Here is a 20,664-nt window from a genome sequence, read left to right as displayed (position 1 = left end):
GTTTATACCTGCATAATATTGTTTGTACAGATGAACGTGGTACCTTCAGGCATTTGGAAATTTCTCCCAAAGATGAACCAGACTTGTGGAGGTCCACAATTTTCTTCTGAGGTCTTGGCTGATTTCTCTTGATTTTCCCATGATGTCAAGCAAAGAGGCACTGAGTTTGAATGTAGGCCTTGAAATACATCCACAGGTACACCTCCAATTGACTCAAATTATGTCAATTAGCCTATCAGAAGCTTCTAAAGCCATTACATCATTTTCTGGAATTTTCCAAGCTGTTTAAAGGCACAGTCAACTTAGTGTATGCAAACCTCTGACCCACTGGAATTGTGATAGTGAATTACAAGTTAAATAATCTGTCTGTAAACAATTGTTGGAAAAATTACTTATGTCATGCACAAAGTAGATGTCCTAACCGACTTGCCAACACTATAGTTTGTTAACAAGAAATTTGTGGAGTGGTTGAAAAACAAGTTTTAATGAATCCAACCTAAGTGTATGTAAACTTCCTACTTCAACTGTATGCATCTGAAAGTGGGCTTTGTGAAATAGGTGGGTGTATGGAAATCTATAACAGCTAATTGGGCAGATTGGTTGCCACTCAAGACCATTTTAGAAGTGTCTGCTTGCTGCTTCCTTGTAGCATTTTACCTAACCCTAACTAACCCTTTTCCTAACCTTAACTGCATTGCCCTAACCTGCTAGGTTAGTTCTCCTAACCTGCCATGTTAATTATCTTAACCGGCTATGCTAACCTGCTACATTAGTCCTAACCTGCCCAGTTAATTCTCCTAACCTGTCCCATTAGTTCTCCTAACCTGCCTAACTGGCTTAGATAAGAGCCAATTTATGCTTGATCTGAAAAGGTGGTCAGAGACTCCTTATGGAGGGTGTTGATGCAATTGCGGAGACTCCAGAGGCACGCAGTGGCCAAATTGAGCTCTGTACCGCATCACTTTGTGCCTCCAATATTTTTTAACAATGCGGAGGGCTCCGTAGAGCACCACAGTAACATGATTGTTTGACAGTAGGTGGGGGCGGGAGGTCCTGTATAAACACAAACTCACTTCCTTGATAAATTCCTTCACAACAGCTCTGCTCAACAGCGCTGCGCTGCTCAGCAATGCAAGATCATTTTGAATGCCCTGACTTCTGCAGAGGCCGTATCACCATAAATGCTGCACAGCCAATGCAGACAACGGATTGACCATGTAGCGCCTTTAAGATGTTAAGCAGTACTCCCTAAAAACACCCCACTTCGATACAGCTATGACTTTTCGTAGCAGGTTAGGCATATGGTTAGGGTTAGCGAAAATGTTCTCCTAACCTTCTAGGAAAAGACACTTGTATCCAAGTGGCCTGTTTTTAGGGAGTCCTGATGTTAAAGCAGCATGTCCTATTAATTTGAAAGATAAAAAATAAATAGGTATTTTAATCGGAGTATTCATTGATCATGACCTTACCCGATTAAGATAATCAGAGTAAGGCATTTACATTACTAATACCATACATGTAAACCCTGAATGTGGTTGAAACGCACTGCCTGGGTTAGGCTGCCTAATGTTGGCCTGGTGGGGATATTCTTATTCTTCAGATTAGATGCTGTCTGGTGGTGATGGTTGCTGTAGGTGCTAATATGGCCTAATAGTAACAAATAAAATAACATTTTATTTGTCCCATGCTTCATAAACAACAGGTGTAGATTAACAGTGAAATGCTGATTTACGGGCCCTTCCCAGCAACACAGAGAGAAATAATAGAAAAGTAAAACACGTAATAATCTATACCTGGTGTACCAGTACAGAGTCGATATGCAGGGGTACGAGGTAATTGAGGTAGAAATGTACATATAACTATAAATAAAGTGATAATGAACAGTAGCATCAGCGTATGTGATGAGTCAAAAAGTTAGTCCAAAAAGGGTTAATACAGATAGTCCGGGTAGCAATTTGGTTAACTATTTAACTAACTATTTAGCAGTCTTGTAAAGGGCCGTACGCATTACCCTTTGTAGCGCCTCGCGGTCGGATGCCAAGCAGTTATCATACCAAGCGGGGACGCAGCAAGTCAAGATGCTCTCAATAGTGCAGCTGTAGAACCTTTTGAGGATCTGAGGTCCATGACAAATCTTTTCAGCCTCCTGAGAGGGAAGAGGCATTATAGTGCCCTGTTTATGACTGTGTTGGTTTGTTTGGACCATGATAGATCCTTATTCATGTGGACACCGAGGAACCCGCTCCACTACAGCCCTGTTGATGTGAATGGAGACATGCTCGGCCCTCCGTTTCCTGTAATCCACTATCAGCTCCTATGTCTTGCTGACGTTGAAGGAGAGGCTGTTGTCCTGGCACCGTACTGCAAGGTCTCTGACCTCCTCCCTATAGACTGTCTCATCGTCGTAGGTGATCGTAGGCTTACCACTGTTGTGTCGTCGGCACGCAGTCGTGGGTGAAGAGGGAGTACAGGAGGGGACTAAGCATGCACCCCTGAGGGGCCCCTGTGTCGACGATCAGCGTGGTGGGTGGCCCATCAAGAAGTCCAGGATCAAGTTGAAGATGGAGTTGTTCAGTCCCAGGGTCCTTAGCTTAGTGATGAGCTAGCTTGGAGGGCACTATGGTGTTGAAAGCTGAGCTGTAGTAAATGAGCAGCATTCTCACATAAGTGTTTGTCTTGTCCAGGTGGGAAAGGGCCATGAGGGGTGCAATAGAACTTGCGTCATCTTTGGATCTGTTAGGGAGGTATGTGAATTGGAGTGGGCTGTCTCATTGGTAGTGTAGTAAGATGGCACTGACAGATTTGGCAGATCTGCTTCTAGCTCCTAAGCAACTTTGCAGTATTTATTTTGTTGATGTATAATTTCTTACATTATTAGTCCAGAACATTTTTCGTGTTTTACATACAGCCGGAAATAATTTTGGGATATCAGAGCAGCACAAGCATTTCGCTACACCCGCAATAACATCTGCTAAATATGTATATGTGACCAATTCAATCTTATTTTATTTGGTGTGAGCCATGACCAGCCTTTCAAAGCATTTCATGGCTACAGTTGTGAGTGCTACGGGGCGATAGTCATTTATACAAGTTACCTTGGCATTCTTGGGCACAGGGACTATGGTGGTCTGCTTGAAACACGTAGGTATTACAGGTTGGGTCAGGGTGTCGCACCCTGATCTGTTTTACCTGTCTTTGTTTATTGTCTCCAACCCCTCCAGATGTCGCCCATCTTCCCTGTTGCCAGGTCGTCTTGTCTGTCACGTTTACCAGCATTTTGTCCTGTCAGCTCCTGTCTTTTCCCAGCCTCTCTTTTTTTTCGCCCTCCTCGTTTTTGACCCTTGCCCGTCCTGACCCTAAACTGACCACTCTGCCTGCCCCTAACCCTGAGCCTGCCTACTGTCCGGTACCTCTGCCCCTATCTGGATTTCCGACCTCTGCCTGACCTGACACTGAGCCCGCCCGCCCGCCGCCCTGTACCTTTGCCTCTGTTTGCTGCAATAAACATTGTTACTTCGACACGGTCTGGACTTGGGTCTTACCTGATTCCTGATACAGGGAGAGGTTGCCAGCTGGTCAGCGCATGCTATGAGTAATCCGTCTGGCCCTGCGGCCTTGTGAATGTTAACCTGTTTAAAGGTCTTACTGACATCGTCTACGGGGAGTGTGATCACACAGTCATCTGGAACAGATGATGCTCTCATGCATGGTTCAGTGTTGCTTGCATCGAAGCGAGCATAGAAGACATTTAGTAGACAACTGTAGTAGTAACAGCAACTTGCCAGCATTATTATCCTACTTAATTCCTTTGCATGTCTCCTATGCATATTACACATACACTTGACTTGTTATTATTGGTAGTAGTTAGTTAATCCAGACCGCCCTCTGTAGGTGATTTTGAGGGCATGCACTAGCCCTGTTCTAACATGTGGCCTCCAACAAAGAGATATCTGAAATGGAATGCTGTTCCATGTAACCATTAAAACCTCCACCATAGCCTCGCTGCTGGAGGGCCGTGGTCGACAGTTGGATACAGAAAACTGGGTGAGCTGTGTCAGATGGTTGTAAATATTGAAATGGTGCTATTTTTTATTTCTGCCTTTTCATGAAACAAAAGGTAGTATAGTAGAAAGGGTTTCATGTAGCTGAGGTGAGGAAGTAGCTTAGTGAAGATTCCAGGGCTGTATCAATCAACCCACATAGTTTTCCTGAACCCTCACTCGTGCCCTCACTCAGCAGTGCTGATGCATATTCTCTGTCACCTATACAGATCGACAGACTCAGCAGCTCTCTGTCTCTGAGGCCAATCTACTAAGATCTCTGACTTCTTTCCTCAGTTCCAGTGAAATAGTGTATGGTGAGTCCATCTCATTTAAAAAGCCAGTTCTGTCTTTTTATTCACTCATTTTCAGTTGAGGAATTAGGATGAATCTCTTTGAACCAAATCAAGGATTTTGTTTCGGCTGTATTTTGGAGATGGAAAAAAGATCAAGTTGAAAGTCTATTACTTGAATGTACTTTGAAGTATACAATACAATATTTTAGACTGCATTTATATCAATAATATATGTAAAAGATTGTTCTTGAAATGTTCCTTTTCTATGACTTGTTTCCTTATAACCAGTGTCTTAAACAGATTTAAAACTGTTAATATGTTTCTATTAGAAGAGTTTGTGCTGTAACATAGGCAATATGGGTTCACCGCAGTGCGCAAAGACATTCTAGCTGTGGCTTCAAAAGTAGAGATTATATTTATAAATAGTTGCTTTCATTGTGTATATGAATAGAAAACCAAAAGTGGGTACGATTTTCAAGTAGACACACCCGTGTTTCATGTGTGTCCTTACTGCTTGTAATTTTCTTTTGAATTATGCTGTAGATTCTATTTTGAGACTTGCTGGCACTTGTAATCAGACAAATATGACAAAATAGGTTACTGTGCTTTGAATGAAAATAAGTGGCTGTATTTTTCTGACGTTTTAAACAGAGACTCATTCTCAACTAGACGACAAACTAACCTTCATACTTCTCTGAAATATTCTGAACATAATGCAATCCAGTAATGGGTTCTATAAGAATCTATAAGAAACAACTTGATTGGCCTGTTGGGATAGAGCCTTGGTTTAAATCTTACTGGCCAAACTGTGCCCTGACGATGTGTGGCTGACTTGGGCAATTTCATTCTATATATTGGCTAACTCATTTCAGAGGTGCCACAACCCAGATCACTAAGACTGATGTGTTGTCGTTCCAGGGAGAATTAGAGAGTTAGGGGTCACAAAATACTTGATTACCCTCTTGGGTTTGATCTTAAGCTCGACTGGCTAAATATGGCTGGGTGAGGGGCAATTGTCAGCTACCCAGCAAGTCAAGCATTTTGCAAGCTGCATGAAACAATAGCAGAACAAGAAATTCTAAAAGCTTGATTTGAAATCAGCAATAGTCTTCTATGTTTAGGAAAGATATGCACATTATGTCCCTTATTGATTTTCCATTGAAGTAAGCCATTTCTAAATATTATTTGTTTTCTAGGTAGCGGTCTCAGCCACATACTTTAAATGAACTACTTATTAGAGTCTTCCACCATTTTAATGTATGTTTGATGTTTGTAGGCCTATTTGTGGTTGTTTCTGCAAACACGGTAGGTGTTCTTAAGCAACATTGTGTGGTCTCTTTGTTCTCTAAAGGCCAACACCACTATATAAAAAACAACATTGCCGCATTGAACACATTTATATTTAGTAGTAGCCAAAGCGATCCCTAAAAATAGATAGGTATTGTGTTTCTAATGATTTAGGAATGTTTTTGTTAGCATAACTTACAGAACAGATCATGTTTCTGATATAACGTTTCTTTTCAATCATCTTTTGAACACTCTAATGGCAAAACATGATGGGCTATTATTTATATGACTATGATTACATATGAAATACATGGCAAATATGTATTATTGTTACAGATCATGGCCATGTGCCAACGACTGAATTTAGCAAAGCTGAGTTTACTGCTTATAGTTGATTAATGTAATGTCTTATAGTTAAACCAAGGGCCCTCTATCATGTTATCCTCTGTGGTACAGTGGACAAGGCATTTCTATTGTAGAGCTCACAGTCACAAGTACTTGCATGGGAAAAGTTGTGCGTCAGAACACAGTTCTGCTATCTCTCCGCTCATTAAATCTATGGCCTTCAGCCTGCCGAGAGGACCTGGGACTCCTCTAAGGGTCGGCCGGTTCAGCCGTTCAACCTGCTGCTACTGTATGCCCTATATTGGCTCAGCTGTAAACTCCAACCAACCTCCGGGCAAAGCACTACTGAGAATGCAGGGTCTACCAGGGGAGAACATAGGCCTACAGCTGGTTTTGATGTGAGTTTAATGTCTTGTGGGAAAAAAGTCATTTTGTTGGAATGTAACGTTTGAATATTAACAGCATGGGTAATGTTTGTAGAAGTGTATTGGAAAAAGTGCTGATGCAGTTCAATATCCATCACACTGTCAGTCTCTGTTTTGAAAAGTAACATCTGGGTTGCTCTATATATTGTTAGGGAAATTTGTCTTGGTTGGTTTGTTTTCCTTATGAAGCAGTATAACATTCAAAAATAGTTTTATTAAGCAATAAGGTCTGAGGAGGTGTGGTATATGGCCAACATACCACGGCTAAGGGCTGTTCTTGTGCACGACGCAACGCGGAGTGCCTGGACACAGCCCTTAGCCGTGGTATATTGGCCATTTATAAAAGAGATTATAAACTAGGTGGTTCGAGGCCTGAATGCTGATTGGCTGAAAGCCATGGCATATCAGACCGTATACCACGGGTATGACAAAATGTTTATTTTTACTGCTCTAATTATGTTGGTAACCAATTTATAATAGCAATAAGGAACGTTGGGTGTTTGTGATATACTGTATGGCTAATATACCACGGTTAAGGGCTGTGTATCCAGGCACTCCGCATTGCGTTGTACATAAGAACAGCTCTTAGCCGTGGTATATTGGCCATAAACCACACCCCCTCGGGCCTTATTGCTTTAATATATAGTGTATTCCCTTATCAGAAGTTTATCTCCATTTAGGTTTTCTGTTCTGGACTGGAAGGAAAGAAACATCAGGGAAGAGAATTGGGGTGGTCAAAAGCAAACAGCATATTTATGCTCCGATTACTGAGCTAGTGGTGAGACATTTATGGTTTTGTCTATGTGTTCACTCGTAAATTCAGGGAAATAGAAAAGAAAATTTGGACATTTCCTCGTCAACAAGTCTCTTGTTGACAATACATCTTCTTCTCTGACAGATTGGTTTTTATGCTCAACATCTTTCCATTTGCATGGGAACTGACTTTCATGGCTCTTCTCAAGTACTTTATTATTTCGTTCAGACTTTTAGCTGATTCCGCTCATAAAATACAAGGATAAGAAAGACAGGAAATAAAAATAAACACAAGTCAGTTTTAGCCATTCACATCAATGGAATTTCAGAAATGTCAACAAGTGCATACTAAAGGTACAGTTTTGACAGTACACCATGTCTTTGTACCACTGTCCCTTGTGGGGATTTGAAGCTCTCCGGCCATGGTGGAGTTTATGTATGCTGCGGCAGATTGCGTCTCTCTGTTGCTCTGCGTCTGTGTGTCCGGCGTGGATGTGAGCATACTGTCACAGGTACTGTACGTCCAGGAAACTGTGGTTGAATCACAACACAGTTTTAAAAGCATAAACACAAACATAGACACACATAGACAAAGATGACCCAGTCTTTACCTTCACCCTCCTTTTGACATATCTCACCTCATAGAATCCTTTCACAAAGCACAGGACTTCATCTCTAAAACAATACATCAAATATTGGCCATGGGCCATAAGTTTGCACTTTTCTACAAGACAAATAGGAATGAAGAGTTCCCATAAGGAGCTGCTAATATATTGTGTATCATGTAATAAACTGAAGTTTGATTTTAGCAGTTGATTCAAACTACAAACCAAACCAAGGAAAACCACCCTGACCTATGACTCACACCAACAGTTAACATTTTTGATTTGCTAAAGCTTCCATTTTCCAAAATGAGGCTGTCAATTTAAACGGAAAAGAGGAAGTTATGTGAAAACCGCAAATAGAAAACTCAGTACATCACTATGCTAACTGATTCAACTGTTTATTTTGCCTACTAGACTTCTTTTATTTCTGCTTCTGTGCGTGAATATCATGTCCTCTTGATAGTTGTCTGGTGTGCGTTTAAAAAGTTATGATACTCATCTGTGTCTTACCCACCAACAGGCATTTTCCACTTGTTATCAAATAAAGCTACCTCACAGCAGAGCAGACACCAGCTGCTTTGATGGTAATTGCACAGACTGCAGTCTACACTTCTTTTACATTCTCCTGATAGTCAGAATAAAGCACAAATTAGTTTAAACAAATACTGATGGGGGATACAACTGAAATATTTTGTTTCTGTATTTTCATGTGTCTATAAAGGACATTTGTTTTCATAATCTTCATTGAAATGTGCAGCAGTGTGTTGAACAGCTCAGGGAAAATGTGAGAAACAGCAGCACCTGTTCAACGTAAGAGTGAGAAACTGAAGACTTGGAGAAGGAGGATGGGGGCGGGTGTATTTCCTGTTGTGGCTGTGCTTAACACCAGTCTGTGCCGGTGTAGAGAAACACGTATAGCCTACTATTTCTCTCACTTACTGCACCCAGAACAGCCCAACCACACAAATACCCCAGATACTCCTCTGGATCCCTAAGATGGAGTTTCTGATGAAGACTGTAGACTGTCATCAACAACCTCAATTAGAGAAAAACTACGATCTGGAAAACATACTGTAGTTAGCATTACTTATGGTCATTTGAATATTGTGAAAATAATAATGCATTATTATTTTCCATTCTCTCTCTGTATAGATCTTTAATCAGGAGCTTCCAGACATCTCCAACCCTTCCAACTGAGGAGTCTTCCCTCGTACTTCCTGAGGAGACTCAGACATGGCGACAGACCCTGCGACAGAACTGCCATTCTTCTACGGCAGCATCAGTCGCTCGGAGGCTGAGGAGCACCTGAAGCTGGCAGGCATGGCAGACGGGCTGTTCTTGCTGCGCCAGTGTCTGCGGAGCCTGGGCGGCTATGTGATCTCACTGATTTGGGACCTGGACTTCCACCACTACTCTGTGGAGAAACAACTCAATGGCACCTACTGTATTGCGGGTGGCAAGCCCCACTGTGGGCCAGCGGAACTCTGTGAGTTCTACAGTAAGGACTCAGATGGCCTGGTGTGCAATCTGAAGAAGCCCTGTCTGCGCTCACCAGACAACCCCATTAGAGCAGGCGTATTTGATAACCTGAGGGACAACATGCTGAGGGAGTATGTACGACAGACATGGAACCTGGAGGTGAGGGTTGGCTGAAGAATAGGCAGCAGGGTCACACCAACAGCATCTCTGATGCCCTGTAGAACCTTGGCACGAGTAGGATAACTGTTGTTAGTCTGCTGGCCCTGCTGGCCCTGTGTAGGCTCAGGTTGACTAACTGTCTATCTGTGTTCAGGGGGAGGCCATGGAGCAGGCCATCATCAGCCAGGCCCCACAGCTGGAGAAGCTGATCGCCACCACTGCCCATGAGAGGATGCCCTGGTACCACGGCAAGATCCCTCGCCAGGAGGGGGAGAGGCGACTCTATTCCAGGGCACAGCCAGACGGAAAGTTCCTGTGAGTCATTTAATATATTTTAGTTCAATTCCATCCAAAAGTCCCTGTCGTGGTAATTCTTACACAGGGACACTCAAAGTCAATCTTAAATGAGTCATTATTACAATCAGCGCACTGGAGAGGTTCCAACAAACTTGATGCACCACAGGAAACGTCTGTCAGGAGCTCTAACGGGGCAGTCCCATTAGTTCCCTTATATACAAACATATATATTAGATCCCTTATATACAAACATAACAATTTACATCACATCCCAAAACACTCACAACAATGATTATAATGTTTTTTTTCTCATCAGAGTCAGAGACAGGGAAGAGTCCGGCACCTTTGCCCTTTCTTTGGTGTACGGAAAAACGGCCTACCATTACCAGATCCTACATGACAAATCAGGGAAGTACTCCATGCCAGAGGGAACCAAATTTGACACTGTGTGGCAGGTAGACTGTTCTGTCTTCTTCAACAAATTGGTTCAAATGTATTGTCTGCTACCTCATGTTAAAGTTTACCCCACTCTCCCTCCCTTCTACACTGCAGCTGGTTGAGTATCTTAAGATGAAGCCTGATGGGCTAGTGACAGTTCTGAGGGAACCATGTGTGAACCGCAACAATGCCAAACGTACTGAACCAACATTTTGTTCTCAAGTGAATCAAAATCATCACATTCTTCTTATCCTTTCACAAAATGTGTCCCCTATGCAATTGAATTAATTGTCTTATTTTTCAAATCCATTTTCAGAGACTCCGGTTGTGCCCTCAGGGGTGAGTGTCAAGAACATTTTATAATTTATCCATGGTAGATACAGTACTTTCCAACTTCATTCACACAGATCTACTGAATACAGTACATTTCTTTCAGAGGTTGTCCAGAACAAATAGATACACACCGCCACCTGGAGGTAGGTCACTAACATTACAACAGACACACATGGCCTTTCCACCAAAATACACATAAAAAAATCATTGAATGTGTCTTTATGTCATTTACCTGTGGTTTGGCCCTTTCTTACAGTACCTCTGGGGGGCTCCACGGAAGTCAACACTTCGCCCCCCACAGACCGTCAGATGCTGCCCATGGACTGCAGTGAATTTGTCAACCCTTACCATGACCCCAATGACCTGAAGAAGTTCTTCATCAATAGGGAGCAGCTGATGATTGACGAGGTGGAGCTCGGCTCAGGCAACTTTGGCTGTGTCAAGAAAGGAGTCTTCAAGACAAATAAGTAAGGGGGGTGGGGGGTGCTGCTTCTTGGATGAATGAAAACAAAACATCAGAACCTGAGTTTAGAACCAATAACCTCATGCCTAGAGCCACTTATAACAACTGGTAACTACGTTTTATGTCACAGAGGTGTATAATTATTTTTATTGAGAAAGTGAGCTGATCAAGAAAAACTCTGAACCCTAGTTAGAGGCTAACATTTAGAACAACATGGGGCCCTATTGATAACATATCACAAATTATTGTGTGCTTCCAGGGGCCACACGGATGTGGCCATCAAGGTGCTGAAGAGTGAGAATGAGAAGCTGGTGAAAGATGAGATGATGAGGGAGGCGGAGATCATGCACCAACTGAGTAACCCTTACATCGTCCGCATGCTGGGGCTCTGCCAGGCTGAGTGCCTGATGCTGGTGATGGAGATGGCTTCTGCTGGGCCACTCAACAAGTTCCTCTCCACCAATAAGTAAGGGCAATTATTTCACACGTGTAGTACAGTATATCATAAGGCATGTTTTTCTCTTAATAGTGACATTAATCATAGAGAGTCATGGAAATGCAATTAATGATAGCCCTGCTATTACTCAAACAGTGATGATGAGCTCAGCAAAGTGAAGCTAAATACCATGAGAATTGAGTTTATTTGAGTTCCCTTTCTGTCTCTCTACCTCTCAGGGATAAGGTCACAGTGGAGAACATTGTGGGGCTGATGCACCAGGTGTCTATGGGAATGAAATACCTGGAGGAGAAGAACTTTGTGCACAGAGACCTGGCAGCTCGCAATGTCCTGCTGGTCAACCAACAGTTCGCCAAGATCAGTGACTTTGGCCTGTCCAAGGCTTTGGGTGCTGATGACAACTATTACAAGGTAGAAGTCTCTTGCATGTGTCATGTGCTATAATTTTAAGTTGCTCTGTTTTATATAGTTAAATGATGCAGTTCTTCATATGTACATTATTCATGTGGTATGGTAAACATGTGTGTGCGTGGGTACATAGGCACGCACTGCAGGAAAATGGCCGCTGAAGTGGTATGCTCCAGAATGCATGAATTTCCACAAATTCTCCAGCAAGAGTGATGTCTGGAGCTTCGGTGTCACCATGTGGGAAGCCTTTTCTTTTGGAGGGAAACCATACAAGGTACTATCTGTACAGCAGCAGCAAGATCTATACACAACAAACATTTAAAGATGTATACGGCTGCCTAGTGGTTAGAGAGTTGGGCCAGTTACTGAAAGGTTGCTAGATCAAATCCCCGAGCTGACAAGGTAAAAATCTGTTGTTCTGCCCCTGAACAAGGCAGTTAACCCACTGTTCCTAGCCTGTCATTGTAAATAAGAATTTGTTCTTAACTGACTTGCCTAGTTAAATAAAGGTTCAATAATAACAGCCTCCAACAAAGGAGTTGTTGAGATTATCTTCATCTGTCTTTTTACCACATGTGATCAGAAAATGAAAGGTCCTGAGGTGATCAGTTTCATTGCCAGTGGGAGCCGCATGGAATGTCCATCTGGATGTCCAGATAAAATGTATGCTCTGATGAAGGACTGCTGGACATACAAGTAAGTGAGAAACCAGAGACCTATTCATTTTCACGCCACATGCTACTAGACCACACTGCTGCCCAAAGGAGATCCATCAAGTCTAAAGTGTCTGATCTTTCTCTTCTCAGACACGAGGACCGGCCAGGCTTTGTGAAGGTGGAGGAGCGCATGCGAGGCTTTTATTACTCTATATCCAACAAAACTCTGCCTGAGGGGACCACAGACGCTGCTGAGCCTCTCAAATAGTCCAGGGACAAGATACACTCTGTCCCCGCACCACACAATGCATTCTTTGAGACAGACAATGAGCCTCTTATGAACTGGGAACAAGCTGACGGCTTCAGAAACAGGCAGCAACAGTAAACAGCTAAACAAGCCTTATTGACGCAAATGTGAGTCTGTAATGAAAGTAATTCATATTAGAACAGCCTTTTTTATTAGCTCAGGACTGCATCATTTGTTGGTTTGAATGTTTTGGAAGAAACTAAAAAAAAAATGGTACATGTTAGAATTGTAAAACTGCATATTGAAAGTGTAATTCCCTGAGCATATAATTAGGTCTAGTGTGAATTCTGTTTCTATTTATGTGCTTTAGCTCTCTATACATTTGTTAACACGTCATGATGAATAAAACATGTCACAGAATATGGTGTATGTATATCAAGTAATTGAGGATTTTTTTTTAATATAAATTATGAAACAGAATTTAAGATCAGAAATATGGGATTCATTTCGTTTTTGAGTTGTGAAATTGTCTACATTTTCACAATATCGGTTACCAAGTTTGTCACTTCCACGAGAGATTGACATTTTCACAACACTTTAAAATCGAAAACTATGAGGAAACAATTAAACCCATAGCTATATCATCGACACAACAGTCTTGCTTAGATTATGATGTCAAACAATTCACTTAGTTTGAATTATCAAGATACTTTTAGGCATATCATTAGGCTACCAGCCTAATGATAGAGTGGTGCACGCCTCATTGAGGTGCGCCACTCTGTCCTCGGGCGGTGTACAGTGACGTCTGATCAAAGGAAGTTGGGTTTTTTTTTGGTAGGGAGGGGCTTATTTTTGTTTCCTAATAAAGTATAGCCTTAGCGCTGTGAGTCGTATTCTTATACATTAATCATAATGTAGCTTTTGTTATACATTTGAAAACGATTAGCAAAGTTTATTTTATTCAAGGGAACATCGCTAAAGAAGGCTCAGTAAAGCGGAACAAGTAAGTGGTGTCTCTAAGTTCGGGGAAAGTGGTTGGGAGACGAATTTCGTCACCGTCAGCTCGGTAGCAATTTACTCCGTTATGTTTACGTGAAATGTAATAATGATAAATATTTTGATGAGAAGGTTATGCTTAGCTTTGTTATGCGAAAAGCAACAAGTGCGATTGATGTCCTTTTTTTCACGTCATGAATAAACTTCGTAGCCTCGTCACGCGCCCTCATCGTTCACGAAACCAACATTAGCATCAGCGCGCAGGCTACCGCAATGCTACATCATGTACTAACTAGCTGGATTTAAGTTTTTCACTTTTGCCTCCGACCACTTTATACTTCTGATGTCAGCTGTCTAGATATAGGCCTATAAATAATTTCAATATATGAAATGGCCTTATTGTCTGAGGTCACTTCATAAAATCGTGCAAGGTTGTCCATGCTGACTCGCTTGGCTGAACCAGGCCGTAAAGTAAATGTGACAAATAGGAAATGACTCGTATAGCTTGCAACATTGTAACCACATTCTAATTAAAAACCTCACACTCTGCAACATGGTAACTATCTAGTCTACTCTGTAACAACACTCACTTTTGTAACATTGTAACTGGTTGGTGTTATTCTTCTCTAAATTGATGTGGACAGACTTCCAGGAACCTACTACGCTTATGACAGCAGTCATGGAAGTGTATTTTTATGGTTTGGTAGTTAAATATGGTTAAATAATTTGATTATGTGATTATTAATCAGTGCTTAAACATGATTTATGAATTGTTTTTTTAATTAGTTAATTGGAGTTCAGAAATGGACAGACACCACAAATGCTTACAGTATTATTCATGCATACCAAACAGAACTAATGGTGATGCAGATTGTTTTAACAAAGTATCGGTCAACAATTTGGACACACCTACTCCTTCAAGGTTTTTTACATTTTTTAAATTATTTTCTACATTGTAGAATAATAGTGAAGACATCAAAACTATGAAATGACACACATGGAATGATGTAGTAACCAAAAAACTGTTACACAAATCAAAATATTTTATATTTGAGATTCTTCAAAGTAGCCACCCTTTGCCTTGATGACGGCTTTGCACACTCTTGGCATTCTCTCAACCTGATTCATGAGGTAGTCACCTGGAATGCATTTCAATTAACAAGTGTGCCTTGTTCAAAGTTAATGCCCTGGAGGGTAGGAGCGTTGGGCCAGTAACCGAAAGGTTGCTGGATCGAATCCCCGAGCTGACAAGGTAAAAAAATATATGTTCTGCCCCTGAACAAGGCAGTTAAAACACTGCCGAAGCCATGGATGTCGCACCTCTCTGATTCAGAGGGTTTGGGTTAAATGCGGTAGACACAACTGACTAGGTATCCCCCTTTCCCAGTCTGGAAAATTAAGAACTTTGAAAGTACCTTCAAGTGCAGTCGCACTTGAACTGGCTCTCATGAGGACTGCCACAGGAAAGGAAGACCTCTGCTGCAGAGGATAAGTTCATTAGAGTTACCAGCCTCTGAAATTGCAGCCCAAATAAATGCTTCAGAGTTCAAGTAACAGACATCTCAACATCAACTGTTCAGAGGAGACTGCGTGAATCAGGCCTTCATGGTCGAATTGCTGGAAAGAAACCACTACTACAGAACACCAATAATAAGAGACTTGCTTTGGTCAAGGAACAAGCAATGGACATTAGACCGGTAGAAATCGTCCTTTTGGTCTGATGAGTCCAAATTTTATATTTTTGGTTCCAATCGGCGTGTCATTGTGAGATGCGGAGTAGGTGAACGGATGATCTCCACATGTGTGGTTCCCACCGTGAAGCTTGGAGGAGGTGGTGTGATGGCTTGGGGGTGCTTTGCTGGTGACACTATTTAGAATTCAAGGCACACTTAACCAGCATGGCTACAACAGCATTCTGCACCGATACGCCATCCCATCTGGTTTGGGCTTAGTGGGACTATAATTTGTTTTTCAACAGGACAATGACCCAACATACCTCCAGGCTGTGTAAGGGCTATTTGGCCAAGAAGGAGAGTGATTGAGTGCTGCATCAGATGACCTGGCCTCCACAATCACCCGACCTCAACCCAATTGAGATGGTTTGGGATGAGTTGGACCGCAGAGAGAAGGAAAAGCAGCCAACAAGTGCTCCGCATATGTGGGAACTCCCATCAAGACGGTTGGAAAATCATTCCAGGTGAAGCTGGTTGAGAGAATGCCAAGTGTGCAAAGCTGTCATCAAGGCAAAGTGTGGCTACTTTGAAGATTTCTCAAATAAACTATATTTTGATTTGTTTATTACTTTTGTGGTTACTACATTATTCCATATTTGTTATTTCATAGTTTTGATGTCTTAACTATTATTCTACAATGTAGAAAATTGTATAAAATAAAATAAAAACTTTAAATGAGTAGGTGTGTCCAAACTTTTGACTGGCACTGTAATATTAAACATTTAAGAAATAAATTGTGGGCCTTGTTGGCATAGTTGTGGTTAGAGCGTTGGACTAGTAACCGGAAGGCTGCGAGTTCAAATCCCCGAGCTGACAAGGTACAAATCCGTCGTTCTGCCCCTGAACAGGCAGTTAACCCACTGTTCCTAGGCCGTCATTGAAAATAAGAATTTGTTCTTAACTGACTTGCCTGGTTAAATAAAGGTAAAATAAATAGCTACACCAGATGGAATACTGCATGTTACTGCTGAATTTGACAATATGGCATCTATGTGAATCTGACACTGTCAATTATTCTTTCTACCCCTCTCAGATTTGACCCTTCAACAGCCTCAGGACTAACATCATCTGTGAGAAAAATAAAACCAGTGTGTAACAGCTCCACTGTTGTTGATTTCTCCTCCATCTAACCAGTAAATAATTCTTTAAGACATAAACAAACTGCCACATGCAACAATGTCCATGGCCCTGAAGCAAGTCTTCAACAAGGACAGGACATTCCGGCCGAAGCGTAAGTTTGAGCCCGGGACACAGCGCTTCGAGCTGCACAAGAAGGCCCAGGCGTCTCTGAATGCAGGCCTGGACCTGAAGCAGGCGGTAGCACTGCCCCATGGAGAGGACCTGAATGACTGGGTGGCCGTGCACGTGGTGGACTTCTTCAACCGCATCAACCTCATCTACGGCACCATCAGCGACTCCTGCACCGACCAGACCTGCCCCGTAATGTCTGGAGGGCCCAAGTACGAGTACCGCTGGCAGGACGAGCACAAGTACAAGAAGCCCACAGCCGTTCCAGCCCCAAAGTACATGAGCCTGCTGATGGACTGGATTGAGGTACAGATCAACAACGAACACATCTTCCCCACCAACGTCGGTATGTACAAATAATGATAACTAGGTACATGGGCTGGGATCAGCATTGTGATAAATGGGTTTAATGTTTTGGCAGAGTTACAAAAGAGAATATTGATAGGCTGAATTCCTTTAGTTTGCTTTGTCATTACTAAGTGCAACAGCTGTATTTGTTCATCTACAAAGAGCCAGAAATTCTTAACCTTCCATTCTTCACATCCTCCCAGCACACATCTTGGTATCTGACTAGCTGTAGAAACAGCCAAGCAATAGCATTAGAAATTGGTCACAGAATCCACAGTAGGGTATAAATAGGCATGGCATGTGCACATGTCCCTGGAAATGCATTGTTAAAATGCTATTAGAATAGTGTAAATGGATGGACTTCGTCTATTGCAGACCTGCCAACATGCACGCATGTTGCGTACCAACTACGCAATTCTCTGTCCATGTAAGCAGGTACGAGATCCGAGTTAAAAGTACGCAGAAATTAATAGGGCCTTTTTTTTAATGTAATTTTAATAAAAGATATCTACTGAGAAAATCTAACATCTCAATTCTCGAGCTGCAACACACAGACATGTACGGAGTTTGTGTCAACGGACACGGAGATTAATACATCATTATTCGACATAGCTACACCGTGTCTGCCCCTCCTGTTTGTTGTGATGCTGAGTTTGCCGACTGTCAGCTGTACGTAAACACAGGACATCCATTTTCGACTCCGTGTGTTGTGGAAAGGTAAACACTAATTGTTTCAAGCTAACCTTAGCAAAAATAAAATGGGCATTCAGTGGCAGCAGTTCACACGCATTTGCTAGTGCAATAAATACAATTTAAATACGAAAAATAACTGGTCGCATTTGTGCGATTAGTTGTATTTTCCACGTAACATTACGAGGATCACCCAACCTGATATACTGTAATTGTAATTATGATCCACGTCACAAAAAGCATTACAAAAATATAATCAAAAATAAATATAAACATATATTGGCATTAAATGGAGTCGGGAGTTTAGAAGACTGCGGGAAGAAGGATTTAGTGTCCGGTTTTAGCTATAGAAGCAATGCTTCTAAAATGCCTTTGCACTAGATTTGAGATTTTATCAACTTCGAAAAGGATGTATGCGCTGCAAAGAAATACAATAGGCACCTTTTACATAGGCTGAAACACCGGACTCTACTAGCGAACAGCGTTCAGATTCCCTTTCCGGTAGCCTACTTAAGATTTGTGTAGCTAGTTTGCGTTCTGTGTCGATGCGATCATTTGTTTTTGTGTTTTCAAAATGATTTTGCCTTTAGTGTTTATTAGGAACCATGTCTAAAAAAAGCATCAGACTCACAAACAGCGTGTGCTATGGGAAGTAAACTCAAATTTGCAGGTACTCTAAAAAGTTGGACAGGGTTGGCAGGTCTGCTATTGGATGGATGAAGGAAATTATGAATCATCTGTCCTGTGGTCATTTAAAGGCTCACATATCTCCTTCAAGTGATACAAGCATGATTATGTAATAGACAAAAAGTTGAGAATTAATCTGACAAGTAGACTGATTCAAACACATATGGTTGAGAGCATGACTGCTTTTGTTTACTTTACATGTTTCAGGAGGACACATCGTCTTATTTTTTTTGTCATCTTTTGTTTTGTTTTTGAAGGTACTCCCTTCCCCAAGACCTTCATGCAGGTAGCTAAGAAGATTTTGTCTCGCTTGTTCCGTGTGTTCGTCCACGTCTACATCCACCACTTTGATCGTGTGAGCCAGATGGGTGCAGAGGCCCACGTCAACACCTGTTACAAGCACTTCTACTACTTCGTAACAGAGTTCAACCTCACAGACCATAAGGAGCTTGAGCCACTAGTGAGTGAGGAAAAAATCATTTAATTGTCTATCTTGTTGGTATGTGAGCTGATAAAACAATTGCACAAGCTTATAAAGGCAAGGATACATTTTAATTTCCATATAATTTCTTTGACATTACATGGCTTTTGTGTAAAGGAAGCTGCCTTTAGTTATGTCTGTTTTGCACCCTAGAATTGTGATCTTTACGCGCACATTTTTGTGCTTTTGCTATAATAATATTGCTAAACTACAACTCCTGTCTCCTACAGAAAGAGATGACATCACAGATGTGCCACTAAGGGAGCGCCACTGACCACTTGACACATTCCCCCTTGAAGACTAGTTCCGTCCATGTAGAAGAATGAAACAGGAAACATAAACCAAATCTAAAAGAGTCTTTATTTTTATAAACAAGTACTGTAATCTATTTTAACCATGTAGGTCTTTTTAACCAGGAACCTTGTAAGGCATTCTGTTCCTTTTAATGTTTTGAGCATTTTATCAGAGCACAGTATTAAGAGATCTTTCTTTTTTAATTTGAAGCTGAATCATTCCTGTCATTTAGTTGTTCTCATATCTTAAAATAATATATGTATGTTTGTACATATCTAAGATTGTAGTATGTGGTGACATTAAACATACTCATTCTATGTTCCTACTCTAAACTCAGTGTCCTATTTTTAATTATAGAATGGGTAGTTTGGATCCTGGATGCTGATTGGATGAGCAGCGTTTGAAGCCGTGTTGTATTACCATTGTTATTTTTCCAGAATATACACTCAAACTAATATATTGTTTGTTAATTAAATCTATGGCATTGTTTTGTAAAAGCAATAAAAGAACTGGGAACAAGGCCTGTAGAGCGAGACCAACTAACATAATAAACCAGTCGTGCAGGTCTTAAGTTGGTCCACAAGGTGGCATAAAGAGCACACAAATATGGCTGGTGTAAGGGTTGTGGAGTTGTAGCTGGAAGCCCATTCAGTTTAATATATGCCATTAACCTCATCCTAGACTTATAGATCCATTGAAGGGGAAACGTAGAGCTTGTGACATGATTCGGGGTAATTATCTGATTTAAAACGGTTATGCAAGAAACTGTATGGACTTAACTGTTATAATAAGGAAGACTGCGACTTTGTTGTAAATGTTTTCTTCTGTCCTCCATAATTGCTCAAACTAAGAAGGAACACTACTTGGCCTTTGCCAGATAGGCTTGGGCACAGTGCTCTGGGGTGGATTAACAGGCCATGATATTTCATAATGAACAGTATTATGTCACAGCCAGTGAGAGTTAAAGGCAAGAATGATTTTCATTCATAACCTGTCCTATTCCTTTTCGATGGGGACAGGTCATTATTGGACACGCATCAAATTAAACGCGTATCAACTTAACAGGACATCACATGAAATTCACCTTCTTGGATGAGTATGCTCCTCAAAGGTAGGTCTATCGGTTGTCAATCTGGTCTCAGAGCATTTTGTATTCTGTATGTAAATCCGAGACACTCCATTTAGTATGATATTTTCTGTTTCGTATGATTACGTAAGACCAGGGGTGGAAAAAGTACCCAATATTCATACTTGAGTAAAAGTTAAGATACCTTAACAGAAAATTACCTACGTGAAAGTCACCCAGTAAAATCTTACTTGAGTGAAAGTCTAAAAGTATTTGGTTTTAAATATATTTAAGTATCAAAAGTAAATGTAATATATATATACTTAAGTATGAAAAGTGAAAGTATTTCTAAATTATTTTATTAAGCAAATCAGATGGTGCCAAACCACAGCATGATTTTCTTTTTAAACACAGCTCGCCAACACAGACAAAG

The 20,664-nt window shown here is 41.3% G+C and overlaps 2 protein-coding genes across 5 annotated transcripts; both read left to right on the top strand.

Moving 5' to 3' along the window:
• Positions 1-3,925: 3,925 nt before the first annotated feature.
• Positions 3,926-13,108, top strand: zap70 (zeta chain of T cell receptor associated protein kinase 70). Of its 4 annotated transcripts, XM_020499026.2 has the most exons (15): positions 3,926-4,044; positions 4,271-4,357; positions 8,272-8,335; positions 8,904-9,389; positions 9,544-9,704; positions 10,003-10,141; positions 10,239-10,320; positions 10,441-10,463; positions 10,561-10,600; positions 10,714-10,924; positions 11,180-11,386; positions 11,596-11,788; positions 11,919-12,059; positions 12,369-12,481; positions 12,592-13,108. In XM_020499026.2, exons 4-15 carry the CDS (start codon positions 8,985-8,987, stop codon positions 12,707-12,709), a joined length of 1,833 nt encoding a protein of 610 aa, XP_020354615.1. In that variant the 5' UTR covers positions 3,926-4,044; positions 4,271-4,357; positions 8,272-8,335; positions 8,904-8,984; the 3' UTR covers positions 12,710-13,108. The 4 variants fall into 4 exon arrangements, with proteins under 4 accessions (XP_020354615.1, XP_020354619.1, XP_020354616.1 ...); XM_020499030.2 differs by lacking the exon at positions 8,272-8,335; XM_020499027.2 differs by lacking the exon at positions 3,926-4,044 and having other exon boundaries at positions 4,229-4,357.
• Positions 13,109-13,437: 329 nt separating this feature from the next.
• On the top strand, positions 13,438-19,498 carry mob3a (MOB kinase activator 3A). The gene is made up of 4 exons (XM_020499033.2): positions 13,438-13,691; positions 16,451-17,011; positions 18,648-18,850; positions 19,102-19,498. Exons 2-4 carry the CDS (start codon positions 16,594-16,596, stop codon positions 19,129-19,131), a joined length of 651 nt encoding a protein of 216 aa, XP_020354622.1. The 5' UTR covers positions 13,438-13,691; positions 16,451-16,593; the 3' UTR covers positions 19,132-19,498.
• The last annotated feature ends 1,166 nt before the right edge of the window (positions 19,499-20,664 follow it).

Source organism: Oncorhynchus kisutch, linkage group LG13 (genome assembly GCF_002021735.2).
Source record: "Oncorhynchus kisutch isolate 150728-3 linkage group LG13, Okis_V2, whole genome shotgun sequence".
Classification (NCBI taxonomy): domain Eukaryota; kingdom Metazoa; phylum Chordata; class Actinopteri; order Salmoniformes; family Salmonidae; genus Oncorhynchus; species Oncorhynchus kisutch.
The sequence above is the reverse complement of the archived record's forward strand: the minus strand, read 5'-3'. Positions and strand labels throughout refer to the sequence as shown.

Bases quoted from the DNA above. Each gene is read 5' to 3' on its own strand.
- zap70 (XM_020499030.2), top strand. From the start codon at position 8,985: ATGGCGACAGACCCTGCGACAGAACTGCCATTCTTCTACGGCAGCATC. The intron at 10,925-11,179 runs GTAAGGGGGGTG...GTGTGCTTCCAG, and splicing joins GGAGTCTTCAAGACAAATAA to GGGCCACACGGATGTGGCCA. The intron at 11,387-11,595 runs GTAAGGGCAATT...TCTACCTCTCAG, and splicing joins AAGTTCCTCTCCACCAATAA to GGATAAGGTCACAGTGGAGA.
- mob3a (XM_020499033.2), top strand. From the start codon at position 16,594: ATGTCCATGGCCCTGAAGCAAGTCTTCAACAAGGACAGGACATTCCGG. The intron at 17,012-18,647 runs GTATGTACAAAT...TTGTTTTTGAAG, and splicing joins CATCTTCCCCACCAACGTCG to GTACTCCCTTCCCCAAGACC. The intron at 18,851-19,101 runs GTGAGTGAGGAA...TGTCTCCTACAG, and splicing joins ATAAGGAGCTTGAGCCACTA to AAAGAGATGACATCACAGAT.